Source organism: Carassius gibelio, chromosome A4 (assembly GCF_023724105.1).
Source record: "Carassius gibelio isolate Cgi1373 ecotype wild population from Czech Republic chromosome A4, carGib1.2-hapl.c, whole genome shotgun sequence".
Taxonomy (NCBI): domain Eukaryota; kingdom Metazoa; phylum Chordata; class Actinopteri; order Cypriniformes; family Cyprinidae; genus Carassius; species Carassius gibelio.
The window spans coordinates 16272089-16299903 of record NC_068374.1 but is presented as its reverse complement, the minus strand read 5'-3'; the positions used below and the strand labels follow the sequence as shown (position 1 = coordinate 16299903).

The 27815-nt window shown below is 43.4% G+C and overlaps 2 protein-coding genes across 11 annotated transcripts; one reads left to right on the top strand and one right to left on the bottom strand.

Moving 5' to 3' along the window:
- Nucleotides 1-1282: 1282 nt before the first annotated feature.
- LOC127971850 (zona pellucida sperm-binding protein 3-like) lies at nucleotides 1283-20197 on the bottom strand. 10 transcript variants are annotated; one of them, XM_052575132.1, is made up of 8 exons: nucleotides 11997-12560; nucleotides 11664-11782; nucleotides 11480-11583; nucleotides 11231-11408; nucleotides 11015-11132; nucleotides 10851-10933; nucleotides 10699-10790; nucleotides 1283-1745 (listed from the first exon to the last, which is right to left on the bottom strand). In XM_052575132.1, exons 1-8 carry the CDS (start codon nucleotides 12528-12530, stop codon nucleotides 1666-1668), a joined length of 1308 nt encoding a protein of 435 aa, XP_052431092.1. In that variant the 5' UTR covers nucleotides 12531-12560; the 3' UTR covers nucleotides 1283-1665. The 10 variants fall into 10 exon arrangements, with proteins under 10 accessions (XP_052431092.1, XP_052431144.1, XP_052431116.1 ...); XM_052575184.1 differs by lacking the exons at nucleotides 1283-1745; nucleotides 10699-10790; nucleotides 10851-10933; nucleotides 11015-11132 and adding exons at nucleotides 1762-1896; nucleotides 1957-2039; nucleotides 2121-2238; nucleotides 2337-2382 and having other exon boundaries at nucleotides 11277-11408; XM_052575123.1 differs by lacking the exons at nucleotides 1283-1745; nucleotides 11997-12560 and adding exons at nucleotides 10531-10629; nucleotides 19629-20192.
- On the top strand, nucleotides 4424-23199 carry LOC127971888 (zonadhesin-like). Its single transcript, XM_052575217.1, has 10 exons — nucleotides 4424-5012; nucleotides 13568-13906; nucleotides 21107-21707; nucleotides 21784-21971; nucleotides 22045-22142; nucleotides 22214-22371; nucleotides 22445-22637; nucleotides 22708-22855; nucleotides 22935-23007; nucleotides 23088-23199. Exons 1-10 carry the CDS (start codon nucleotides 4452-4454, stop codon nucleotides 23162-23164), a joined length of 2436 nt encoding a protein of 811 aa, XP_052431177.1. The 5' UTR covers nucleotides 4424-4451; the 3' UTR covers nucleotides 23165-23199.
- The last annotated feature ends 4616 nt before the right edge of the window (nucleotides 23200-27815 follow it).

Sequence of the window (27815 nt, the reverse complement as noted above, 5' to 3'; positions counted from 1 at the left end):
CCGTGTATATATATGTACATATACACATACATACATGGGCCTTAAATTTATTTACTGTTTAATAACAATAGTATGCATATGATCCTTTGTATAAAGGTCTTTTAATTTTTGATGAGTAGACTGTAGCTTAAGACTCTTACATTTTAAAATTAACTCACTGTAAATGTTTGAATATTTTTTTAAAGACGTTACAATGTTATATCATAATGTTTTTGGTGTTTTACCTCTTCCTTATATTTCATCTTACAATTACATTCATTTCACAATCCGTCCCATTGCACCATCTGGCGGTAGTTTCGCAAATGATTTTAACACACGACTGAATTACAGTTACCGCTGCGGCGGTAAAGCCCAATTAGGCTGTCTACCTACTGTACCGCCAAGTAAAACACTTGACGGTCAAGGTCCAGAAAAGTATGAAAAGCACAGTCAGAATTACCCATCTGCCATCAGTGGATGAACCATAACGTTAGGAAGCGATGAGAAAACTATACACAAATGAAACAAAGACTTTATTCAACAGATGGTCTCCTCTGTCTCTCCCCACAACACCCTAGCGCCATTTTGAAAAACTCCTGCTGAACGCAAACGGTATATGCTATTGTTAGCCACAACAAGAACGCCGCAGTTCTCTTTCAAATCAAAGCGTAAATGTAGAAAAAAATATGCTTGTGGCGCGGCTGACACAGAATAACGTACACAGTCTGACTACTCCGAGGATGCTTTTCTGGACCTTGACAGTGCATTTTACTTGGCAGTCTGTGGACCAATCACAAGCCTCCTGGTTTTCCTTCAAAATAAGTTGTGTTCCAAAGATGAACAAAGCTCTTACGGGTTAGGAACGACTTGGGGGCAAGTGATGACCAGTTTCAATTTGGGGTGGAGTATCCCTTTAATATTGAAATTGTGCTAGAAACAAACCGCCCAAGATGTTGCACAAGCCAACAGTTTTCAAAAGAGGTAATTCACTGACAGTCCAAACATTAGCTCTATTTGGGTGTCATTTCGGCAATGATTTTTCAGAATTATAACTGACCTGCTACTGCACAAAAAAAAAACCCTTACGTCAGTACAGGTTCTGCAAGTTTGGCTCCCCAAATACTAAATTGAACTTAATAGATGCCTGCCATTTTCCTAATGGAATGGAAAACCTATAAAGAACCCATCTGAAGGTGGAAAAATGTTGTGCCAGTGTTGATACTGGGAGTATAATATTTTACATGGATTTAAAAGCATTAGAGATGTCAACAAGGAGCATTAGGAAAACAATTTAACTGAGCAAACCTATTTGGGGATGCAAGGAGAAAATTAAACTGCTCATTTGAAGTTACCAACACGAAGAAATCAAGTTCACTGCATAAGAGGCACGCAAAATCTCTAGTGCTTCAAGGATGTGGACGTTCACGCAGAACTCTTGGCACAAGTGCCAATTAACAGAATTCCCTTTACAGCACCATGGGCAATGTATTCCACCTTTACAGTACTCCTCAAAAGGGAGCTCACAGCAGGTCCCTTTAAAAGGGTTATTAACTTCCCTAACGTGAAAAGGGAGCCTTTCCTTCTGGCAAGAGAATAGGTACAGTAGGACTACCCGCTTCCTCGCTCAAATCAATTGGTTAAACTAGACACGAAAAACCAAAGCAAGAATAAGTTTGCTTCCCACATTTATTGAAGACCAGCCAAAGTCTTCTTGTGCTCTTGAACCACTACAGGACCGAGCGAGGCCTTCCCTTCCCACTGAAGGCCTAAAAAGAGCAGACACCAGAGTTAAGTGCTTGAAGGGTCAAAAACCAAGCTTAAAAAGCACCAAAAGGAGAAGCAGCAGTTCCACCATCAGGACCACATGTGGAGTCACAGCAACCACAAACCTGGTGGTTCCCATCAGCAGCAAGCCACCTGCAATACGAAAAATCAGACATGGCACCTTTAATGTATTCGTAAGTGGCATGAACATACCCATTGGCAAAGGAACAGGATTTGTGGAGCGCGTCACTAGGTGCAGAAGCAAGAGTGGCCTTCAGAACACACGTTATGTAGATCTGCAAGAGACACCACGGGTAAGGGGTAACAAACCAAAGCAAATGGGAGAGGTCGTTCTCCCAAACACTCATAATACATACAGAAGGACTGGATCCCCCCTGGAACATGAAGGCCTCCAGCTGGAACCGGATTTTGTCTTCCTGGGATCGAGGCATGAAGCGCGAGCTGGAAGCGGTGACCTTGGCATCCACAAGACATCTAAAAAGGAGTGAAAAGTAGTTGTCGGGGACAAAGTGGTTACAAGGAGCAAATGCGAGAACAAGTCAACTCTGCAGCATCTGGTGACATGAACACACCCATGATTCTCAATGAACAAATATCTCGGAAGGGCGTTCACATCAGGTACTTGGGTGGCCACACAGCGGTCCACAAACACACGCAGAGGGACGTGGTTGTATACCTTCACAGATGCCTCAACATTAATAACGTCACCCAGGAAGTAAGAGTTTGAAGGCCTCTCAAAGGACCAGTCATCTGCAAGAGGGAAGAACTGCTTAGGCACAGCCTCGTTCAGAAGACAGGAGGTCTAGAGAAACTGCACAAACCCATCATGAGCTTCAGGGAGAACAGCAAGACTTCTTCACCAGCCTACGTTGAGGCATAAGGGACCCAAGTTGGCTTCAAGGCATTACCGCTGATATTTTGAAACCTGCCGTTCAAGTAACCGATTAAACGGGCTTCCAGTTCCACCACCGCAAGCAATGCCACGAGTCACAAAAGGTCACTTACCTTTGATAATGGCATTGAACACCAGTAACTGCACCACCTGCACGGGTAATAGGAGTGCCAGCAAACGCCTCGGGAGTGTAGGTAAGGGCAAAGGTGTAGACAAGCTCATCCTTGGTCATCTATAGGAGACTGACGTTGTTACCAAGAGGATTCTCCCCAAACCCCGCCATTCCAAAAGGCATCTTAGCAAGTCACGCCATAACACTTGGTTACCCGAGTAAGCGGTTATTAAGAGTTTTTCCCCAGATATAGATTCAGGGAGCCATCGATACCAAAACAAGGGCCCATTTTTAGTAGGGTTCAATAAATCTAGTAACACTTAACCGCTCTTACCATCAACACACTGTTGCAGTCCTGCAGTTCATTCTCAAAGAAGAGCACCTTGGAGCCTGGGACCAAACCGACAACAGGACATCCTCCCAAAGTCAGACCAGATGGCTGGATCAGTTCACCATTGCTAAACAAGTCCTGCTGTACCTCCACATGAACCCGGTTCTCACCGCATTGAATAGCTACACTACTGGGAGTCACAGGTTGCCTCAAACGGAAGTCCACCGCCATCTCACTCGGCACTTCTGGAACAATGGGAAACCTCCAGTCCAAAGGCCTCACTGGACCCTGCAACACCTGCTTCTCCTGAAGACCAAGAGGCTCTTGCGCAAATCCGCTGTAGTCAAGACCCTGAGACGGAGAAGCCTTCTGCAAAGTGTTTCCGAGCACTTGAGAAGAAACAGCCACTCTGGAAGCTGGATATGGTTGATGCTTCTTGCTTTTTGGACTTTGACTGGATCTCAAACTTCCAAAAGCATTCTTCAGATCAAACACCACAAGCACAACCAGCACTAACACATATTGCAAAAGACCCATCCTGACAAACGTTAACACAATACCCACCAGTCCTCATCTTTGCCATTAAGTACAGCTTTGAATTTAAGCGGCTCCTCCCCTTTCAGCTTGAATGATTACCTTTGATTCTCCTCTGGACCTGTAATTAACAAATGAGAACGTTCTGGAATGTCACTAGCCATTGGAAGGCTTGATAAGGATCTGAGCTTTTCAGCTACACGTATTCACAATTTTACAATTAAAGTTTGACTGTGTGTCTATGATAGACAATGAATGTCATTAAAAAAGCCCCTGACATGACTCAAATAATAGAGAATATTCATAAAAATCTCTCTTTTTTAAAGAGTTTTTAGTTTATCATTGGAAAAGATTTGGAAAAATGTAGAATTACATCACTTGCTCCCCAATGAATCCTCTGCAGTGAATGGGTGGCATCAGAACGAAAGTCCAAAGAGCTGATATAAATATCAAAATAATCCACAAGTAATTCACATCAATTACTGTCTTTTGAAGGGAAAGGCTGTGTGTTTATAAGAAACAAATCCATCGTTAAGAAATTAAAACTATTGTTTCCGGCCAAAATAGGAGTTCATAATCCCAGTTAAAGGTGCCACAGAATGCATTGATACAATATTTTAAAGGATATCTACATTAAAGGTACGTGGCTTGGGCATAGGCAAAAATTCTCCAGAACGGTTTTACATGTCCATTTACAACCCTGGGATTTGTCCACTCAGTTGTTAATGAAGAGGGAGGGACTATCGTTAATTAGCTGAAATCTGTAGAATACAAAGACCAAAGGGCAATGTTTCCACTTTGTGTTTAGCTGTTGAACAATGGCTGGAAGTTGGTGTTTGGTTCAGATTTCGTTGGTCTGTGCTTTCTGTCATGCTGTTCCACAGTGGAGTAAGTCGCTTCAGGATGCTCAAGCTCTGATGATGCAGCAAACTGACCAGCAGTTTCAGCTCCAGAAGCCAATTCAACAGCTAACTAACCAACAGTTTCCACTTCGGAAGCCAGTTCAACAGCTAACTAAGCCGCAGTCTCCGCTTCAGAAGCCTGTTCAACAGCTAACTAAGCCGCAGTTTCCACTTCAGAAGCCTGTTCAACAGTTAACTAACCAGCAGTTTCCACTTCAGAAGCCAGTTCAACAGTTAACTAAGCCGCAGTATCCGCTTCAGAAGCCTGTTCAACAGTTAACTAACCAGCAGTTTCCACTTCAGAAGCCCGTTCAACAGTTAACTAACCAGCAGTTTCCACTTCAGAAGCCAGTTCAACAGTTAACTAAGCCGCAGTATCCGCTTCAGAAGCCTGTTCAACAGTTAACTAACCAGCAGTTTCCACTTCAGAAGCCTGTTCAACAGTTAACTAACCAGCAGTTTCCGATTCAGAAGCCAGTTAAACAGCAGTTTCAGAAGCCAGTAGTGCAGGCAGAGCCCTTTGATAAATGTGTAGAGATGTTCCGATACCCTTTTTCTCTTCCCGATACCGATTCCGATACCTGGGCTCAGGGTATCGGCCGATACCGAGTACTGATCCGATACCTGGGTGTATATCTGTATATACAGCTGTATATACTACTAGCCCTGTGTAAATTGCTAGAATTTTTTTATGGTGTGCTTCAGACAGATCCCTCAATAAAACATGAACAAATACATGGTGAACTACTGTATTTATTACAGTATTTTTATTATCTAACATGAATTTGACAGTATTATTTATTTTCTTATGCAAAAAAGAACTTCAAATGCAGCCAAAAATCTAACACCGCAAACTAAAAAAGGTATTTAAGTTTTACAATATAACTGTATAAAAAAACTGCAACAAAAAAGATCTATTAATCAGATAATCTCTTTACAACAAAACAAGTAAAAAACAAGCAACCATCTAGGCATAATTATTATTATTATAGAGACGTATTATTATTACTGTAGGCTACAACAGTAGCTTTATATATTGTCAATTTACTCATGTAAACCAAACATTTATTTTAATGGGCTGCCATGAAGATCTTTGAGTGTCTGTGTTTATGATATGACAGTATTCTCAAATGAAACGGTAAATTCTCATGAAGTGACGGTTTATGCGTTCGTGTCCTCATGACACACAGCAGAGACTACAAAACAGCGAGCTCTCGCGCATCTGTGCCAGTCACCCACAGAGATGTAGATTTTGCGGGAGTAATATTTAAATAGTATTTTGCAGTTTAATATTCACAGACACTAGTATATATTCGGCTACTGTCTGGAGCCCTGCGCTTTGACTTACACGGAAGCGACTGAACGCAGCTGCCGGTACTGAATATACTCGAGAGTCTGTAACTACCGGTACTACAGAGACATACTGCTAACCACTGATCTATAATATAGTAGCGGCTTCACTGTGTTTTGGCAGTTTAGAATGTGATGAGTGATCCAGTCATATATAGATAAGGGCTGCTAACGCGTTTTCATTTCTTCTTCGCTGCTCTAAACAGGGGTTGCTTGTGGCAACACAGCACAACTTCCTGTGTTTTCAATGCATTTTGAGCAGCGAAGAAGAACCGTGCAGCGGTTAGGCAAAGCTTGCGGTCATAACTAGGTCTTTTTTAAGAAAATGGTATCGGATCGGTATATGGGTTCATGTACTCGCCGATGCCGATGCCAGAATTTGTTGTGGTATCGGAGATATTTCCGATACTAGTATCGGAATCGGAACAACTCTATAAATGTGTAGCTGTAGCTGATTCTGAGCAGATCCAATGTGGTCTACCTGGGATCAGTGGTGCTGAGTGTGAAGCTATCAACTGCTGCTTTAACGGGCAGCAGTGTTTCTATGGAAGGGCGGGTAAGTGTTCTCGATCTTATTCCGTTTGTGTCAAACTGATTCTCTGAATTTAACCTGCTCTTGTACCTTGTTCTAGTGACTGTCCAGTGTATTAGAGATGGTCAGTTTGTGGTAGTGGTGTCTAGAGACGTTACTCTGCCTCGACTGAGTCTGGATACGGTTCATCTACTGGGTGGAAATGACCCACCTTGTGCTCCTGTGGGGTCTACACCTTCCTTTGCTATATACCAGTTCCCTGTGACCGCATGTGGCACGAGCGTGATGGTGAGCAGCTGCTACTGGTTTTATTCTGCATTGCTTATGATGGACTGGATGCTGACACTGTTCCTATTCACAGGAGGACAGCGGATATGTGGTGTATGAAAACCGAATGACCTCCTCGTATGAAGTGGGGATTGGACCATATGGTTCCATCACAAGGGACAGTCATTTTGAGTAGGTGATCCTTGTCTTGGTGTGACCATTAATCCCTGATAAACGCTACAAGCTCGCTGTGTGTCGTCCAGGTTTCTCTTCCAGTGTAGATATTCGGGAACTTCTGTGGAAGCTCTGGTTGTGGAGGTCAACTCTGTTCCTCCACCTCCACCAGTAGCTGCTCCTGGACCTCTCAGGGTGGAGCTCAGACTGGCCAATGGCCAATGTGTCACCAAAGGCTGTGCTGAAGGTAAGGCCTTGTCCTGTGTCTGCCTAAAGCCTTGGAAACTGGAGTCTGGTTAAACCCCAGTGTTGTTCCTCAGGGGATGAGGCCTACACGTCCTATTACAGTGACGCTGATTATCCCATCACAAAAGTCCTGCGAGAGCCTGTGTATGTTGAGGTGCACATTATGGAGAGGACCGACCCCAACATTGTCCTGACGCTGGGACGTTGTTGGACGACTTCAACCCCCAGTCCACTCAGTCTCCCCCAGTGGGACCTTCTGATCGGCGGGTGAGTGTACAGCCAGTCTTTATCCAGGTAGTCTGCTGGGAGACCCTTTCTAACTTCCTCTTGTTTTCAGATGCCCTTACCAGGACGACCGCTATCGGACCACACTGGTTCCAGTGACTGGATCGTCTGGTCTTCAGTTCCCAACCCACTACAAGCGCTTTGTTGTGAAGATGTTCACATTTGTAGATCCAGCCTCACTGGCTGCTCTGCAGGAAACCGTATGCCCCCCTTTACTTGAACCTCTGTATATTTACTACTTGTGGATTCTATGACTTGAGCCTCTTTCTTCCCTGTCAGATCTTCATCCACTGCAGTACAGAGGTGTGCCATCCATCATCTGGCTCTTGTGAGCAAAGCTGCACCAGGAAACGTGAGTTCTTGCTTTCTCTTGACAAGAGGAACTGAGCACTTTAGAAGTGCATGCTCACTTCGAACCTCTCTCTCTTTCAGGAAGAGACACTCGTATCAAGGCTGTCTCTGGGGAGCAGACTGTGGTTTCCAGTGGAGAAGTTACTCTGGTCATGTAAATCTAGTGTTTTTAATAAACTTTGCACAACCCTTAGGTGTCTCTTTGTCCATTGGTATTGTTTTGGTTCGGCAGAATGCGGGATTACATGCCTCTTCCCAGTGTTTTTATTCCTTTCCCCTATCACTATTAAACCAAGGTTCCACAACCTATTGTAAGGTTGTGCATTCCTTAATCCTTCCTCCCAGTTGCTAACCTGGGGCAGCACAAGGCTCCCCTTATTTATTTGTATTTTTTTTTAACTTGTCTTCCAAACAGTAGTTTGGTTCCCAACATTCACAATATATAAAGTTATGTGGATTACTTGCGGCTTTTGTTTTAAATATAACCCAAATCGCTGAGCTCAAGTTTTAAGTGGAAATCAATTCTCGACTGTCTTGAAGCAAACTAAAACTGTGTCAATTGTCCGCAACTCAAAGTAGTGATATTAAAGGGATACTTCACCCCAAAATTGTGTCACTAAGCACTTACCCCTGTGTTGTTCCAAACCTGTAAAAACTTAATTCGTATTCGGAACACAATTTAACCCCTTACTTGTCACCCCCCCATTTTCAGCATGAAGACACAAATGACATACCCAAAATTAAAAGGTTGCTGCTTAGGAGTCTTTCCTACTAGATACATAATGTTCACAAAGCTGACACCTCAAAGTTTACTGTTCAGGAATCAGAATTACTCGGACTGTTATAATAGAGATAAGCTCAAACATGTCAATAAAAAATATTAAAAAACTATAAATGATGTAGGATATGATTTTAGATACACAATGAAGCTAAAGCCACAAGTCTACTAATACTTTATTTCAGAATATGATCTCACAAAGTGTGAATTTTATGAAACCTTTTCTAAGACCATGTCATGTGTGTTTTTAGATAAGGCTCATAAAAGGCTAATAAAATTGATTTATGACTCCTGGAATGTGATTATCTCTTGTTTGGACCGCCAAAATTCTATTGATCTTCCGAAACGAGCCTTTCACACATTGGCCAGGTATGACACAAAATCCTCATTCTTCATTTATCATTATTCCGCTACTATTAGCCTTTGTTCGGGTATTTCAAGGTTTACCAAGCCACAACGCTTCATTTCCAGTATACATTTACCCCACTATTATCAAAAGCCTTACTATAAAAATACAACAAAACATTTTCTTACAACCTTTGACAAAATTACTACAAAATGCATTATGAAGAAGAACTGCACCTGCTATGTAGCTGCATTAGAGCTAACGTTAGCATCCAGCTACATAAGACTATTTACGAAATCATTAGTACGCTTCTACTCAAAACTCACTTTAAACCCTGACTGAGTGTTTGTAATAACCTCCTTTTGCGATCACATGTGGAATTTGCTATTTATAGCCTTTTACATCGCTGCACAAGTTAGCATTTCAGATGTACATTTTTAATGTTGTTATAAAAACGCCCCCAAATCTCAAGAAAATCACATACCAACCATTAACTAACGTAATCGTGTGTTTATTATTTGGATATTTCATGGGTACAGAGGTTTCTCTGTGTCTGGCGCCATTTTGAAAAACTCCTGCTGAACGCAAACGGCATATGCTATTGTTAGCCGCAACAAGGACGCTGCGGTTCTCTTTCAAATCAAAGCGTAAATTTATGTAGAAAACACATGCTTGTGGCGCGGCTGACACAGAAGAACGTACACAGTCTGACTACTCCGAGGATGCTTTTCTGGACCTTGACAGTGCATTTTACTTGGCACTCTGTGGACCAATGACAAGCCTCCTAGTTTTCCTCCAAAATAAGTTGTTCCAAAGATGAACGAAGCTCTTATGGGTTCGGAACGACTTGGGGGCAAGTGATGACCAGTTTCAATTTGGGGTGGAGTATCCCTTTAATATTGAAACTGTGCTAGAAACAAACCCAAGAAGCCCAAGATGTTGCACAAGCCAACAGTTTTCAAAAGAGGTAATTCACTGACAGTCCAAACATTAGCTCTATTTGGGTGTCATTTCGGCAATGATTTTTCAGAATTATAACTGACCTGCTACTGCACAAAAAAAAAAAAAAAAAAAAAAACCCTTACGTCAGTACAGGTTCTGCAAGTTTGGCTCCCCAAATACTAAATTGAACTTAAGAGATGCCTGCCATTTTCCTAATGGAATGGAAAACCTATAAAGAACCCATCTGAAGGTGGAAAATGTTGTGCCAGTGTTGATACTGGGAGTATAATATTTTACATGGATTTAAAAGCATTAGAGATGTCAACAAGGAGCATTAGGAAACAAATTTAACTGAGCAAACCTATTTGGGGATGCAAGGAGAAAATTAAACTGCTCATTTGAAGTTACCAACACGAAGAAATCAAGTTCACTGCATAAGAGGCACGCAAAATCTCTAGTGCTACAAGGATGTGGACGTTTACGCAGAACTCTTGGCACAAGTGCCAATTAACAGAATTCCCTTTACAGCACCATGGGCAATGTATTCCACCTTTACAGTACTCATCAAAAGGGAGCTCACAGCAGGTCCCTTTAAAAGGGTTATTAACTTCCCTAACGTGAAAAGGGAGCCTTTCCTTCTGGCAAGAGAACAGGTACAGTAGGACTACCCGCTTCCTCGCTCAAATCAATTGGTTAAACTAGACATGAAAAACCAAAGCAAGAATAAGTTTGCTTCCCCACATTTATTGAAGACCAGCCAAAGTCTTCTTGTGCTCTTGAACCACTACAGGACCGAGCGAGGCCTTCCCTTCCCACTGAAGGCCTAGAAAGAGCAGACACCAGAGTTAAGTGCTTGAAGGGTCAAAAACCAAGCTTAAAAGCACCTTCCTACCTCCAAAAGGAGAAGCAGCAGTTCCACCATCAGGACCACATGTGGAGTCACAGCAACCACAAACCTGGTGGTTCCCATCAGCAGCAAGCCACCTGCAATACGAAAAATCAGACATGGCACCTTTAATGTATTCGTAAGTGGCATGAACATACCCATTGGCAAAGGAACAGGATTTGTGGAGCGCGTCACTAGGTGCAGAAGCAAGAGTGGCCTTCAGAACACACGTTATGTAGATCTGCAAGAGACACCACGGGTAAGGGGTAACAAACCAAAGCAAATGGGAGAGGTAGTTCTCCCAAACACTCATAATACATACAGAAGGACTGGATCCCCCCTGGAACATGAAGGCCTCCAGCTGGAACCGGATTTTGTCTTCCTGGGATCGAGGCATGAAGCGCGAGCTGGAAGCGGTGACCTTGGCATCCACAAGACATCTAAAAAGGAGTGAAAAGTAGTTGTCGGGGACAAAGTGGTTACAAGGAGCAAACGCGAGAACAAGTCAACTCTGCAGCATCTGGTGACATGAACACACCCATGATTCTCCATGAACAAATATCTCGGAAGGGCGTTCACATCAGGTACTTGGGTGGCCACACAGCTGTCCACAAACACACGCAGAGGGACGTGGTTGTATACCTTCACAGATGCCTCAACATTAATAACGTCACCCAGGAAGTAAGAGTTTGAAGGCCTCTCAAAGGACCAGTCATCTGCAAGAGGGAAGAACTGCTTAGGCACAGCCTCGTTCAGAAGACAGGAGGTCTAGAGAAACTGCACAAACCCATCATGAGCTTCAGGGAGAACAGCAAGACTTCTTCACCAGCCTCCGTTGAGGCATAAGGGACCCAAGTTGGCTTCAAGGCATTACCGCTGATATTTTGAAACCTGACGTTCAAGTAACCGATTAAACGGGCTTCCAGTTCCACCACCGCAAGCAATGCCACGAGTCACAAAAGGTCACTTACCTTTGATAATGGCATTGAACACCAATAACTGCACCACCTGCACGGGTAATAGGAGTGCCAGCAAACGCCTCGGGAGTGTAGGTAAGGGCAAAGGTGTAGACAAGCTCATCCTTGGTCATCTATAGGAGACTGACGTTGTTACCAAGAGGATTCTCCCCAAACCCCGCCATTCCAAAAGGCATCTTAGCAAGTCACGCCATAACACTTGGTTACCCGAGTAAGCGGTTATTAAGAGTTTTTCCCCAGATATAGATTCAGGGAGCCATCGATACCAAAACAAGGGCCCATTTTTAGTAGGGTTCAATAAATCTAGTAACACTTAACCGCTCTTACCATCAACACACTGTTGCAGTCCTGCAGTTCATTCTCAAAGAAGAGCACCTTGGAGCCTGGGACCAAACCGACAACAGGACATCCTCCCAAAGTCAGACCAGATGGCTGGATCAGTTCACCATTGCTAAACAAGTCCTGCTGTACCTCCACATGAACCCGGTTCTCACCGCATTGAATAGCTACACTACTGGGAGTCACAGGTTGCCTCAAACGGAAGTCCACCGCCATCTCACTCGGCACTTCTGGAACAATGGGAAACCTCCAGTCCAAAGGCCTCACTGGACCCTGCAACACCTGCTTCTCCTGAAGACCAAGAGGCTCTTGCGCAAATCCGCTGTAGTCAAGACCCTGAGACGGAGAAGCCTTCTGCAAAGTGTTTCCGAGCACTTGAGAAGAAACAGCCACTCTGGAAGCTGGATATGGTTGATGCTTCTTGCTTTTTGGACTTTGACTGGATCTCAAACTTCCAAAAGCATTCTTCAGATCAAACACCACAAGCACAACCAGCACTAACACATATTGCAAAAGACCCATCCTGACAAACGTTAACACAATACCCACCAGTCCTCATCTTTGCCATTAAGTACAGCTTTGAATTTAAGCGGCTCCTCCCCTTTCAGCTTGAATGATTACCTTTGATTCTCCTCTGGACCTGTAATTAACAAATGAGAACGTTCTGGAATGTCACTAGCCATTGGAAGGCTTGATAAGGATCTGAGCTTTTCAGCTACACGTATTCACAATTTTACAATTAAAGTTTGACTGTGTGTCTATGATAGACAATGAATGTCATTAAAAAAGCCCCTGACATGACTCAAATAATAGAGAATATTCATAAAAATCTCTCTTTTTTAAAGAGTTTTTAGTTTATCATTGGAAAAGATTTGGAAAAATGTAGAATTACATCACTTGCTCCCCAATGAATCCTCTGCAGTGAATGGGTGGCATCAGAACGAAAGTCCAAAGAGCTGATATAAATATCAAAATAATCCACAAGTAATTCACATCAATTACTGTCTTTTGAAGGGAAAGGCTGTGTGTTTATAAGAAACAAATCCATCGTTAAGAAATTAAAACTATTGTTTCCGGCCAAAATAGGAGTTCATAATCCCAGTTAAAGGTGCCACAGAATGCATTGATACAATATTTTAAAGGATATCTACATTAAAGGTACGTGGCTTGGGCATAGGCAAAAATTCTCCAGAACGGTTTTACATGTCCATTTACAACCCTGGGATTTGTCCACTCAGTTGTTAATGAAGAGGGAGGGACTATCGTTAATTAGCTGAAATCTGTAGAATACAAAGACCAAAGGGCAATGTTTCCACTTTGTGTTTAGCTGTTGAACAATGGCTGGAAGTTGGTGTTTGGTTCAGATTTCGTTGGTCTGTGCTTTCTGTCATGCTGTTCCACAGTGGAGTAAGTCGCTTCAGGATGCTCAAGCTCTGATGATGCAGCAAACTGACCAGCAGTTTCAGCTCCAGAAGCCAATTCAACAGTTAACTAACCAACAGTTTCCACTTCGGAAGCCAGTTCAACAGCTAACTAAGCCGCAGTCTCCGCTTCAGAAGCCTGTTCAACAGCTAACTAAGCCGCAGTTTCCACTTCAGAAGCCTGTTCAACAGTTAACTAACCAGCAGTTTCCACTTCAGAAGCCAGTTCAACAGTTAACTAAGCCGCAGTATCCGCTTCAGAAGCCTGTTCAACAGTTAACTAACCAGCAGTTTCCACTTCAGAAGCCCGTTCAACAGTTAACTAACCAGCAGTTTCCACTTCAGAAGCCAGTTCAACAGTTAACTAAGCCGCAGTATCCGCTTCAGAAGCCTGTTCAACAGTTAACTAACCAGCAGTTTCCACTTCAGGAGCCTGTTCAACAGTTAACTAACCAGCAGTTTCCGATTCAGAAGCCAGTTAAACAGCAGTTTCAGAAGCCAGTAGTGCAGGCAGAGCCCTTTGATAAATGTGTAGCTGTAGCTGATTCTGAGCAGATCCAATGTGGTCTACCTGGGATCAGTGGTGCTGAGTGTGAAGCTATCAACTGCTGCTTTAACGGGCAGCAGTGTTTCTATGGAAGGGCGGGTAAGTGTTCTCGATCTTATTCCGTTTGTGTCAAACTGATTCTCTGAATTTAACCTGCTCTTGTACCTTGTTCTAGTGACTGTCCAGTGTATTAGAGATGGTCAGTTTGTGGTAGTGGTGTCTAGAGACGTTACTCTGCCTCGACTGAGTCTGGATACGGTTCATCTACTGGGTGGAAATGACCCACCTTGTGCTCCTGTGGGGTCTACACCTTCCTTTGCTATATACCAGTTCCCTGTGACCGCATGTGGCACGAGCGTGATGGTGAGCAGCTGCTACTGGTTTTATTCTGCATTGCTTATGATGGACTGGATGCTGACACTGTTCCTATTCACAGGAGGACAGCGGATATGTGGTGTATGAAAACCGAATGACCTCCTCGTATGAAGTGGGGATTGGACCATATGGTTCCATCACAAGGGACAGTCATTTTGAGTAGGTGATCCTTGTCTTGGTGTGACCATTAATCCCTGATAAACGCTACAAGCTCGCTGTGTGTCGTCCAGGTTTCTCTTCCAGTGTAGATATTCGGGAACTTCTGTGGAAGCTCTGGTTGTGGAGGTCAACTCTGTTCCTCCACCTCCACCAGTAGCTGCTCCTGGACCTCTCAGGGTGGAGCTCAGACTGGCCAATGGCCAATGTGTCACCAAAGGCTGTGCTGAAGGTAAGGTCTTGTCCTGTGTCTGCCTAAAGCCTTGGAAACTGGAGTCTGGTTAAACCCCAGTGTTGTTCCTCAGGGGATGAGGCCTACACGTCCTATTACAGTGACGCTGATTATCCCATCACAAAAGTCCTGCGAGAGCCTGTGTATGTTGAGGTGCACATTATGGAGAGGACCGACCCCAACATTGTCCTGACGCTGGGACGTTGTTGGACGACTTCAACCCCCAGTCCACTCAGTCTCCCCCAGTGGGACCTTCTGATCGGCGGGTGAGTGTACAGCCAGTCTTTATCCAGGTAGTCTGCTGGGAGACCCTTTCTAACTTCCTCTTGTTTTCAGATGCCCTTACCAGGACGACCGCTATCGGACCACACTGGTTCCAGTGACTGGATCGTCTGGTCTTCAGTTCCCAACCCACTACAAGCGCTTTGTTGTGAAGATGTTCACATTTGTAGATCCAGCCTCACTGGCTGCTCTGCAGGAAACCGTATGCCCCCCTTTACTTGAACCTCTGTATATTTACTACTTGTGGATTCTATGACTTGAGCCTCTTTCTTCCCTGTCAGATCTTCATCCACTGCAGTACAGAGGTGTGCCATCCATCATCTGGCTCTTGTGAGCAAAGCTGCACCAGGAAACGTGAGTTCTTGCTTTCTCTTGACAAGAGGAACTGAGCACTTTAGAAGTGCATGCTCACTTCGAACCTCTCTCTCTTTCAGGAAGAGACACTCGTATCAAGGCTGTCTCTGGGGAGCAGACTGTGGTTTCCAGTGGAGAAGTTACTCTGGTCATGTAAATCTAGTGTTTTTAATAAACTTTGCACAACCCTTAGGTGTCTCTTTGTCCATTGGTATTGTTTTGGTTCGGCAGAATGCGGGATTACATGCCTCTTCCCAGTGTTTTTATTCCTTTCCCCTATCACTATTAAACCAAGGTTCCACAACCTATTGTAAGGTTGTGCATTCCTTAATCCTTCCTCCCAGTTGCTAACCTGGGGCAGCACAAGGCTCCCCTTATTTATTTTTATTTTTTTTAACTTGTCTTCCAAACAGTAGTTTGGTTCCCAACATTCACAATATATAAAGTTATGTGGATTACTTGCGGCTTTTGTTTTAAATATAACCCAAATCGCTGAGCTCAAGTTTTAAGTGGAAATCAATTCTCGACTGTCTTGAAGCAAACTAAAACGGTGTCAATTGTCCGCAACTCAAAGTAGTGATATTAAAGGGATACTTCACCCCAAAATTGTGTCACTAAGCACTTACCCCTGTGTTGTTCCAAACCTGTAAAAACTTAATTCGTCTTCGGAACACAATTTAACCCCTTACTTGTCACCCCCCCATTTTCAGCATGAAGACACAAATGACATACCCAAAATTAAAAGGTTGCTGCTTAGGAGTCTTTCCTACTAGATACATAATGTTCACAAAGCTGACACCTCAAAGTTTACTGTTCAGGAATCAGAATTACTCGGACTGTTATAATAGAGATAAGCTCAAACATGTCAATAAAAAATATTAAAAAACTATAAATGATGTAGGATATGATTTTAGATACACAATGAAGCTAAAGCCACAAGTCTACTAATACTTTATTTCAGAATATGATCTCACAAAGTGTGAATTTTATGAAACCTTTTCTAAGACCATGTCATGTGTGTTTTTAGATAAGGCTCATAAAAGGCTAATAAAATTGATTTATGACTCCTGGAATGTGATTATCTCTTGTTTGGACCGCCAAAATTCTATTGATCTTCCGAAACGAGCCTTTCACACATTGGCCAGGTATGACACAAGATCCTCATTCTTCATTTATCATTATTCCGCTACTATTAGCCTTTGTTCGGGTATTTCAAGGTTTACCAAGCCACAACGCTTCATTTCCAGTATACATTTACCCCACTATTATCAAAAGCCTTACTATAAAAATACAACAAAACATTTTCTTACAACCTTTGACAAAATTACTACAAAATGCATTATGAAGAAGAACTGCACCTGCTATGTAGCTGCATTAGAGCTAACGTTAGCATCCAGCTACATAAGACTATTTACGAAATCATTAGTACGCTTCTACTCAAAACTCACTTTAAACCCTGACTGAGTGTTTGTAATAACCTCCTTTTGCGATCACATGTGGAATTTGCTATTTATAGCCTTTTACATCGCTGCACAAGTTAGCATTTCAGATGTACATTTTTAATGTTGTTATAAAAACGCCCCCAAATCTCAAGAAAATCACATACCAACCATTAACTAACGTAATCGTGTGTTTATTATTTGGATATTTCATGGGTACAGAGGTTTCTCTGTGTCTGGCGCCATTTTGAAAAACTCCTGCTGAACGCAAACGGCATATGCTATTGTTAGCCGCAACAAGGACGCTGCGGTTCTCTTTCAAATCAAAGCGTAAATTTATGTAGAAAACACATGCTTGTGGCGCGGCTGACACAGAAGAACGTACACAGTCTGACTACTCCGAGGATGCTTTTCTGGACCTTGACAGTGCATTTTACTTGGCACTCTGTGGACCAATGACAAGCCTCCTAGTTTTCCTCCAAAATAAGTTGTTCCAAAGATGAACGAAGCTCTTATGGGTTCGGAACGACTTGGGGGCAAGTGATGACCAGTTTCAATTTGGGGTGGAGTATCCCTTTAATATTGAAACTGTGCTAGAAACAAACCCAAGAAGCCCAAGATGTTGCACAAGCCAACAGTTTTCAAAAGAGGTAATTCACTGACAGTCCAAACATTAGCTCTATTTGGGTGTCATTTCGGCAATGATTTTTCAGAATTATAACTGACCTGCTACTGCACAAAAAAAAAAAAAAAAAAAAAACCCTTACGTCAGTACAGGTTCTGCAAGTTTGGCTCCCCAAATACTAAATTGAACTTAAGAGATGCCTGCCATTTTCCTAATGGAATGGAAAACCTATAAAGAACCCATCTGAAGGTGGAAAATGTTGTGCCAGTGTTGATACTGGGAGTATAATATTTTACATGGATTTAAAAGCATTAGAGATGTCAACAAGGAGCATTAGGAAACAAATTTAACTGAGCAAACCTATTTGGGGATGCAAGGAGAAAATTAAACCGCTCATTTGAAGTTACCAACACGAAGAAATCAAGTTCACTGCATAAGAGGCACGCAAAATCTCTAGTGCTACAAGGATGTGGACGTTTACGCAGAACTCTTGGCACAAGTGCCAATTAACAGAATTCCCTTTACAGCACCATGGGCAATGTATTCCACCTTTACAGTACTCATCAAAAGGGAGCTCACAGCAGGTCCCTTTAAAAGGGTTATTAACTTCCCTAACGTGAAAAGGGAGCCTTTCCTTCTGGCAAGAGAACAGGTACAGTAGGACTACCCGCTTCCTCGCTCAAATCAATTGGTTAAACTAGACATGAAAAACCAAAGCAAGAATAAGTTTGCTTCCCCACATTTATTGAAGACCAGCCAAAGTCTTCTTGTGCTCTTGAACCACTACAGGACCGAGCGAGGCCTTCCCTTCCCACTGAAGGCCTAGAAAGAGCAGACACCAGAGTTAAGTGCTTGAAGGGTCAAAAACCAAGCTTAAAAGCACCTTCCTACCTCCAAAAGGAGAAGCAGCAGTTCCACCATCAGGACCACATGTGGAGTCACAGCAACCACAAACCTGGTGGTTCCCATCAGCAGCAAGCCACCTGCAATACGAAAAATCAGACATGGCACCTTTAATGTATTCGTAAGTGGCATGAACATACCCATTGGCAAAGGAACAGGATTTGTGGAGCGCGTCACTAGGTGCAGAAGCAAGAGTGGCCTTCAGAACACACGTTATGTAGATCTGCAAGAGACACCACGGGTAAGGGGTAACAAACCAAAGCAAATGGGAGAGGTCGTTCTCCCAAACACTCATAATACATACAGAAGGACTGGATCCCCCCTGGAACATGAAGGCCTCCAGCTGCAACCGGATTTTGTCTTCCTGGGATCGAGGCATGAAGCGCGAGCTGGAAGCGGTGACCTTGGCATCCACAAGACATCTAAAAAGGAGTGAAAAGTAGTTGTCGGGGACAAAGTGGTTACAAGGAGCAAACGCGAGAACAAGTCAACTCTGCAGCATCTGGTGACATGAACACACCCATGATTCTCCATGAACAAATATCTCGGAAGGGCGTTCACATCAGGTACTTGGGTGGCCACACAGCGGTCCACAAACACACGCAGAGGGACGTGGTTGTATACCTTCACAGATGCCTCAACATTAATAACGTCACCCAGGAAGTAAGAGTTTGAAGGCCTCTCAAAGGACCAGTCATCTGCAAGAGGGAAGAACTGCTTAGGCACAGCCTCGTTCAGAAGACAGGAGGTCTAGAGAAACTGCACAAACCCATCATGAGCTTCAGGGAGAACAGCAAGACTTCTTCACCAGCCTCCGTTGAGGCATAAGGGACCCAAGTTGGCTTCAAGGCATTACCGCTGATATTTTGAAACCTGCCGTTCAAGTAACCGATTAAACGGGCTTCCAGTTCCACCACCGCAAGCAATGCCACGAGTCACAAAAGGTCACTTACCTTTGATAATGGCATTGAACACCAATAACTGCACCACCTGCACGGGTAATAGGAGTGCCAGCAAACGCCTCGGGAGTGTAGGTAAGGGCAAAGGTGTAGACAAGCTCATCCTTGGTCATCTATAGGAGACTGACGTTGTTACCAAGAGGATTCTCCCCAAACCCCGCCATTCCAAAAGGCATCTTAGCAAGTCACGCCATAACACTTGGTTACCCGAGTAAGCGGTTATTAAGAGTTTTTCCCCAGATATAGATTCAGGGAGCCATCGATACCAAAACAAGGGCCCATTTTTAGTAGGGTTCAATAAATCTAGTAACACTTAACCGCTCTTACCATCAACACACTGTTGCAGTCCTGCAGTTCATTCTCAAAGAAGAGCACCTTGGAGCCTGGGACCAAACCGACAACAGGACATCCTCCCAAAGTCAGACCAGATGGCTGGATCAGTTCACCATTGCTAAACAAGTCCTGCTGTACCTCCACATGAACCCGGTTCTCACCGCATTGAATAGCTACACTACTGGGAGTCACAGGTTGCCTCAAACGGAAGTCCACCGCCATCTCACTCGGCACTTCTGGAACAATGGGAAACCTCCAGTCCAAAGGCCTCACTGGACCCTGCAACACCTGCTTCTCCTGAAGACCAAGAGGCTCTTGCGCAAATCCGCTGTAGTCAAGACCCTGAGACGGAGAAGCCTTCTGCAAAGTGTTTCCGAGCACTTGAGAAGAAACAGCCACTCTGGAAGCTGGATATGGTTGATGCTTCTTGCTTTTTGGACTTTGACTGGATCTCAAACTTCCAAAAGCATTCTTCAGATCAAACACCACAAGCACAACCAGCACTAACACATATTGCAAAAGACCCATCCTGACAAACGTTAACACAATACCCACCAGTCCTCATCTTTGCCATTAAGTACAGCTTTGAATTTAAGCGGCTCCTCCCCTTTCAGCTTGAATGATTACCTTTGATTCTCCTCTGGACCTGTAATTAACAAATGAGAACGTTCTGGAATGTCACTAGCCATTGGAAGGCTTGATAAGGATCTGAGCTTTTCAGCTACACGTATTCACAATTTTACAATTAAAGTTTGACTGTGTGTCTATGATAGACAATGAATGTCATTAAAAAAGCCCCTGACATGACTCAAATAATAGAGAATATTCATAAAAATCTCTCTTTTTTAAAGAGTTTTTAGTTTATCATTGGAAAAGATTTGGAAAAATGTAGAATTACATCACTTGCTCCCCAATGAATCCTCTGCAGTGAATGGGTGGCATCAGAACGAAAGTCCAAAGAGCTGATATAAATATCAAAATAATCCACAAGTAATTCACATCAATTACTGTCTTTTGAAGGGAAAGGCTGTGTGTTTATAAGAAACAAATCCATCGTTAAGAAATTAAAACTATTGTTTCCGGCCAAAATAGGAGTTCATAATCCCAGTTAAAGGTGCCACAGAATGCATTGATACAATATTTTAAAGGATATCTACATTAAAGGTACGTGGCTTGGGCATAGGCAAAAATTCTCCAGAACGGTTTTACATGTCCATTTACAACCCTGGGATTTGTCCACTCAGTTGTTAATGAAGAGGGAGGGACTATCGTTAATTAGCTGAAATCTGTAGAATACAAAGACCAAAGGGCAATGTTTCCACTTTGTGTTTAGCTGTTGAACAATGGCTGGAAGTTGGTGTTTGGTTCAGATTTCGTTGGTCTGTGCTTTCTGTCATGCTGTTCCACAGTGGAGTAAGTCGCTTCAGGATGCTCAAGCTCTGATGATGCAGCAAACTGACCAGCAGTTTCAGCTCCAGAAGCCAATTCAACAGTTAACTAACCAACAGTTTCCACTTCGGAAGCCAGTTCAACAGCTAACTAAGCCGCAGTCTCCGCTTCAGAAGCCTGTTCAACAGCTAACTAAGCCGCAGTTTCCACTTCAGAAGCCTGTTCAACAGTTAACTAACCAGCAGTTTCCACTTCAGAAGCCAGTTCAACAGTTAACTAAGCCGCAGTATCCGCTTCAGAAGCCTGTTCAACAGTTAACTAACCAGCAGTTTCCACTTCAGAAGCCCGTTCAACAGTTAACTAACCAGCAGTTTCCACTTCAGAAGCCAGTTCAACAGTTAACTAAGCCGCAGTATCCGCTTCAGAAGCCTGTTCAACAGTTAACTAACCAGCAGTTTCCACTTCAGAAGCCTGTTCAACAGTTAACTAACCAGCAGTTTCCGATTCAGAAGCCAGTTAAACAGCAGTTTCAGAAGCCAGTAGTGCAGGCAGAGCCCTTTGATAAATGTGTAGCTGTAGCTGATTCTGAGCAGATCCAATGTGGTCTACCTGGGATCAGTGGTGCTGAGTGTGAAGCTATCAACTGCTGCTTTAACGGGCAGCAGTGTTTCTATGGAAGGGCGGGTAAGTGTTCTCGATCTTATTCCGTTTGTGTCAAACTGATTCTCTGAATTTAACCTGCTCTTGTACCTTGTTCTAGTGACTGTCCAGTGTATTAGAGATGGTCAGTTTGTGGTAGTGGTGTCTAGAGACGTTACTCTGCCTCGACTGAGTCTGGATACGGTTCATCTACTGGGTGGAAATGACCCACCTTGTGCTCCTGTGGGGTCTACACCTTCCTTTGCTATATACCAGTTCCCTGTGACCGCATGTGGCACGAGCGTGATGGTGAGCAGCTGCTACTGGTTTTATTCTGCATTGCTTATGATGGACTGGATGCTGACACTGTTCCTATTCACAGGAGGACAGCGGATATGTGGTGTATGAAAACCGAATGACCTCCTCGTATGAAGTGGGGATTGGACCATATGGTTCCATCACAAGGGACAGTCATTTTGAGTAGGTGATCCTTGTCTTGGTGTGACCATTAATCCCTGATAAACGCTACAAGCTCGCTGTGTGTCGTCCAGGTTTCTCTTCCAGTGTAGATATTCGGGAACTTCTGTGGAAGCTCTGGTTGTGGAGGTCAACTCTGTTCCTCCACCTCCACCAGTAGCTGCTCCTGGACCTCTCAGGGTGGAGCTCAGACTGGCCAATGGCCAATGTGTCACCAAAGGCTGTGCTGAAGGTAAGGTCTTGTCCTGTGTCTGCCTAAAGCCTTGGAAACTGGAGTCTGGTTAAACCCCAGTGTTGTTCCTCAGGGGATGAGGCCTACACGTCCTATTACAGTGACGCTGATTATCCCATCACAAAAGTCCTGCGAGAGCCTGTGTATGTTGAGGTGCACATTATGGAGAGGACCGACCCCAACATTGTCCTGACGCTGGGACGTTGTTGGACGACTTCAACCCCCAGTCCACTCAGTCTCCCCCAGTGGGACCTTCTGATCGGCGGGTGAGTGTACAGCCAGTCTTTATCCAGGTAGTCTGCTGGGAGACCCTTTCTAACTTCCTCTTGTTTTCAGATGCCCTTACCAGGACGACCGCTATCGGACCACACTGGTTCCAGTGACTGGATCGTCTGGTCTTCATTTCCCAACCCACTACAAGCGCTTTGTTGTGAAGATGTTCACATTTGTAGATCCAGCCTCACTGGCTGCTCTGCAGGAAACCGTATGCCCCCCTTTACTTGAACCTCTGTATATTTACTACTTGTGGATTCTATGACTTGAGCCTCTTTCTTCCCTGTCAGATCTTCATCCACTGCAGTACAGAGGTGTGCCATCCATCATCTGGCTCTTGTGAGCAAAGCTGCACCAGGAAACGTGAGTTCTTGCTTTCTCTTGACAAGAGGAACTGAGCACTTTAGAAGTGCATGCTCACTTCGAACCTCTCTCTCTTTCAGGAAGAGACACTCGTATCAAGGCTGTCTCTGGGGAGCAGACTGTGGTTTCCAGTGGAGAAGTTACTCTGGTCATGTAAATCTAGTGTTTTTAATAAACTTTGCACAACCCTTAGGTGTCTCTTTGTCCATTGGTATTGTTTTGGTTCGGCAGAATGCGGGATTACATGCCTCTTCCCAGTGTTTTTATTCTTTTCCCCTATCACTATTAAACCAAGGTTCCACAACCTATTGTAAGGTTGTGCATTCCTTAATCCTTCCTCCCAGTTGCTAACCTGGGGCAGCACAAGGCTCCCCTTATTTATTTTTATTTTTTTTAACTTGTCTTCCAAACAGTAGTTTGGTTCCCGACATTCACAATATATAAAGTTATGTGGATTACTTGCGGCTTTTGTTTTAAATATAACCCAAATCGCTGAGCTCAAGTTTTAAGTGGAAATCAATTCTCGACTGTCTTGAAGCAAACTAAAACGGTGTCAATTGTCCGCAACTCAAAGTAGTGATATTAAAGGGATACTTCACCCCAAAATTGTGTCACTAAGCACTTACCCCTGTGTTGTTCCAAACCTGTAAAAACTTAATTCGTATTCGGAACACAATTTAACCCCTTACTTGTCACCCCCCCCCCCCCCCATTTTCAGCATGAAGACACAAATGACATACCCAAAATTAAAAGGTTACTGCTTAGGAGTCTTTCTTACTAGATACATAATGTTCACAAAGCTGACACCTCAAAGTTTACTGTTCAGGAATCAGAATTACTCGGACTGTTATAATAGAGATAAGCTCAAACATGTCAAAAATATTAATTTTAATATTTATACAACCATATTTTGGAACTAATTTGTTATTTTAATAAGCAAATAACACATTTACAAATATATTTTACGATATTTTATTTAAATGTACAAGAATGTGTAAAAATACAACTGACATTTTCAAGATGTACAAATGTGTCAATTCATATCAAAACACAAATGTGCAAATACAGTTCACAGCTGTGGCCTAATGGTTAGAGAGTTGGACCTGTAACCCGAAGGTCACCGGTTTGAGTCTCGGTGCTGGCAGGAGTTTTAGGAGGAGGGAGTTAATGAACAGTGCTCTCTTCCACCCTCAATACTCATGGCTGAAGTGCAATTGTGCAAGGCACTGAACCCCCAGTTGCTCCCTGGGCCTGGAAATGGCTGCCCACTGCTCCGGGTGTGTGTTCACTTCTCACTGCTGTGTGTGTGCACTTAGATTGGTTAAATGCAGAGCACCAATTCCGAATATGGGTAACCACACTTGGCAAATGTTACGACTTCCAAATAAAATGAACATAACATATAATAATAAAACAAAGAATAATCATAAAAACAAGTAATAATAAAAAAAATATACTAGCTGCTGGACCTACTGATGATCAATAAAATAAAGTATTTAAGGAGGAGACAGTGTGCAGAAGGAACTATTAAAGATTGTGTGTTCCAAAAACTCTCAAATGGGAGCAGAGGGCTTTGGGTAGTAGATGTCATATTCAAAGAAAAGTTTGAAACACAGATTGGCTGCTTGTAGTATCATCTTCTGAGTTTTCCTTGTCACCAAGCACCAGGACATTTCACCAGGATTCTGGCTTGTCTCATGATTCAAGTACAGCACTAATTAGATTAGATTTAGATTAGATTAGATTCAACTTTATTGTCCCTGCACATGTAGGTACAAGGCAACAAAATGCAGTTAGCATCTAACCAGAAGTGCAATAAGCAGTAAGTACAAAATATACAAGGTCTATAATATGTACAATAACTATACAGATAAGAATTATGGACATAATTTACAGATTTTAAATACTATTGGCATGATATACAGAGGTGTACTATGAACATACTACACAGATGGATTATGTATAGTGTATGTACACTATAGGCAGAACTATGAACATATGAACATAATTACACTATTGCAATAGACAGTAAAGTGCATAGAAAATATTTCAGTGTGGAAATTGATTATTCAGAGTTCCTGGATGAACAGACAGTAGTGCAAGTAATAACAAGTTACTGATTTTTTGCTTGTTGTGAATAAATAAATAAATCAGTTGGAGTGTTGAAGAGGGGGATGAGTCTGTGTGTGTGGTGTTGAGGGGTGTCAGAGGGCAGAGTTCAGCAAGGAGACAACTTTAGGGAAAAAGCTGTTCCTGAGTCTTGTGGTCCTTGTCCGGAGGCTCCTGAAGCGCCTCCCGGAGGGCAGGAGGTTAAACAGTCCATGGTCAGGGTGAGGGGAGTCCTTGAGAATGCTGCGAGCTTGACGTAGACAGCATTTCCTCTGGATGTCCTCAAGGGCAGGAAGTGGTGTCCCTGTGATGTGTTGGGCAGTTTTGACCACCCTCTGCAGTGCCTTGTGGTCAGCCACTGAGCAGTTCCCATACCAGACTGTGATGCAACTGGTCAGGATGCTCTCAATCGCATACCGGTAGAAGTTCACCAGGATGGCTGAAGACAGCTGGTTCTTCTTCAGTGTCCTGAGGAAGAAAAGGCACTGGTGAGCCTTCTTGACCAGGCTGGTGGTGTTTGTGGCCCAGGACAGGTCCTCCGAGATGGTGGTTCCCAGGAACTTGAAGCTGGAGACACGTTCAACAACCATCCCGTTAATGTGGATGGGGTCATGCATGGTCCTTTCTTCTTCCTGAAGTCCACAATGAGCTCCTTAGTCTTATTGGTGTTAAGGAGCAGGTTATTGTCAGCGCACCATGTGGCCAGGTGCTGTACCTCTTCCCTGTAGGCAGTCTCATCGTTGTCTGTGATGAGGCCAATCACCGTGGTGTCGTCTGCAAACTTAATGATGGAGTTGGATCCATGCACAGGCTTGCAGTCGTGGGTGTAAAGGGAGTAGAGGAATGGGCTCAGCACACAGCCCTGTGGTACGCCAGTGTTAAGTGTGATGGTTGTGGAGTGGGTGTGGCCTGACCTAACATGCTGAGGCCTGTTGGTCAGAAAGTCCATAATCCAGTTGCAGAGAGAGATGTTAATGTCCAGGTCTCCAAGTTTTGTGGTCAGCTTGGAGGGAATGACGGTGTTAAATGCTGAACTGAAGTCAACAAACAACATCCTAACATACGTGTTGTTATGGTCCAGGTGTGTGAGTGCAGAGTGCAGCACTGTGCATACTGCATCCTCTGTGCTCCTATTCCTACGGTAGGCAAATTGGTGTGGGTCCAGTTTCGGTGGGAGGCAGTCTTTGAGGTGTGCTAGGACCAGGCGCTCGAAGTACTTCATAATGATGTGTGTGAGTGCTACGGGGCGATAGTCATCCAGGCACATTGGGGAGGAGTGTTTTGGTACTGGCACAATGGATGTGGACTTAGAACATGTTGGCACAGTTGCTTGGGTGAGGGACAGGTTGAAAATGTCTGTGAAGACCCCTGCAAGCTGCTTTGCACATGCCCTAAGCACACGTCCAGGAATGCCATCAGGGCCAGCAGCATTGCGTGCGTTTATCCGGCTCAGTACAAGGTGGTCATCTGTGGAGGTGAGATTGAGAGGTTGGTGGTCTGCTGAGTGTGTAATTTTGGTGGCTGTCTCCTTGCTGTCGCTGTTGAAGCGAGCATAAAAGTCATTTAACTCATTAAGGAAGGAGACGTCCGTGACCGTTGGAGTGGATTTGCTTGACTTGTAGTTACTGATGATCTGGATGCCCTACCACATGCGTCAGGGGGTCAGAATTCGTCATTTGGTCATTTTGGTCATTTTTTCAAGTGCCAACCTTGAAAAAAAGAATTTAAAAAAAGTTCAGTTTACTTGCATTGTGATGATTCATTGATACACTCACTGTACAAATGAGTGAATTTAAATGAGTTAAAAGCTATATAGAATTTAAATTGGTTAAAGTGATAATTCACCCAAAAATGAAAATTCTGTCCAAGAATGCAATTTGTGGTTATTTTTGTGTATTAATTTGTATCGTTAATTATGTTTTTTTTGTTTTGTATTAGGTTTAGTTGATCGCTGTTCTTCTTGAGTTTGTTTTGTTTTGATTTCCCCATCTAGCCAGTATCGATAGGTGTGCGCTGTATGCCTCCAGCGCTACGTGTATAGATGTTGTGAATCGTACTGGCTAGTAGGGTGTTTTCTCTTTTTATGTTTTTTTTTCTTGTTTGAACCTCACTTCAAAACCATTAATTCGAAATACTACCAAATAAAGCAAAAAAAAAAAAAAAAAAAAGTCAGGCTCTTCAATCTTCCCCCGCCCATCGAGTGCTTGAAGTGCGTCAGAAACAGAGCGCGCGCACAATCAGTTGTTGGTAATTTGTTGTGTAGCGTGCCCGACGCCACATCCAATGTAGACAGTACTGCTTTTGTTAACACACAGCTCGTAGAAACGGGCCTGGCAGCTCGCGCCAGTTCTAGACACAGTGAAAGTTTCCTGATTGTGACGGAAGGCCGAATTTACATGACACATTATAAATGAGCATAGTCTGCGATAGATACAGTGCCAAAAAGTAGAGAAGAGGATAAAGACAGAGGTAAAGAGATGTAGTGAAAGAACAATTTATTGCATAGGAGTAAGATACTATAATTTCATGGCAGTTATTTTTACCTTAAACTTAATGTTAGCAGTTGTTCTGAGTTCTGAGTCCCCAGACTGTGATTTTGTACAATCATGTCAGTTTTAAGACGCATTTTTTATTATCACTTTTTTTATAATGTTTTACTCTACAGTTGTGCAGTTTTGGGGGGATACAGTACAGGCCAA

Coding starts and splice junctions, on each gene's coding strand:
- LOC127971888 (XM_052575217.1), top strand. CDS start 4,452: ATGGCTGGAAGTTGGTGTTTGGTTCAGATTTCGTTGGTCTGTGCTTTC. Junction 21,708..21,783: donor GTGTTTCTATGGAAGGGCGG/GTAAGTGTTCTC, acceptor ACCTTGTTCTAG/TGACTGTCCAGTGTATTAGA. Junction 21,972..22,044: donor CATGTGGCACGAGCGTGATG/GTGAGCAGCTGC, acceptor TCCTATTCACAG/GAGGACAGCGGATATGTGGT.
- LOC127971850 (XM_052575106.1), bottom strand. CDS start 20,162: ATGGGTCTTTTGCAATATGTGTTAGTGCTGGTTGTGCTTGTGGTGTTT. Junction 19,041..19,111: donor CTCCCTGAAGCTCATGATGG/GTTTGTGCAGTT, acceptor TCCCTCTTGCAG/ATGACTGGTCCTTTGAGAGG. Junction 18,423..18,482: donor TCCTGTTCCTTTGCCAATGG/GTATGTTCATGC, acceptor TTCGTATTGCAG/GTGGCTTGCTGCTGATGGGA.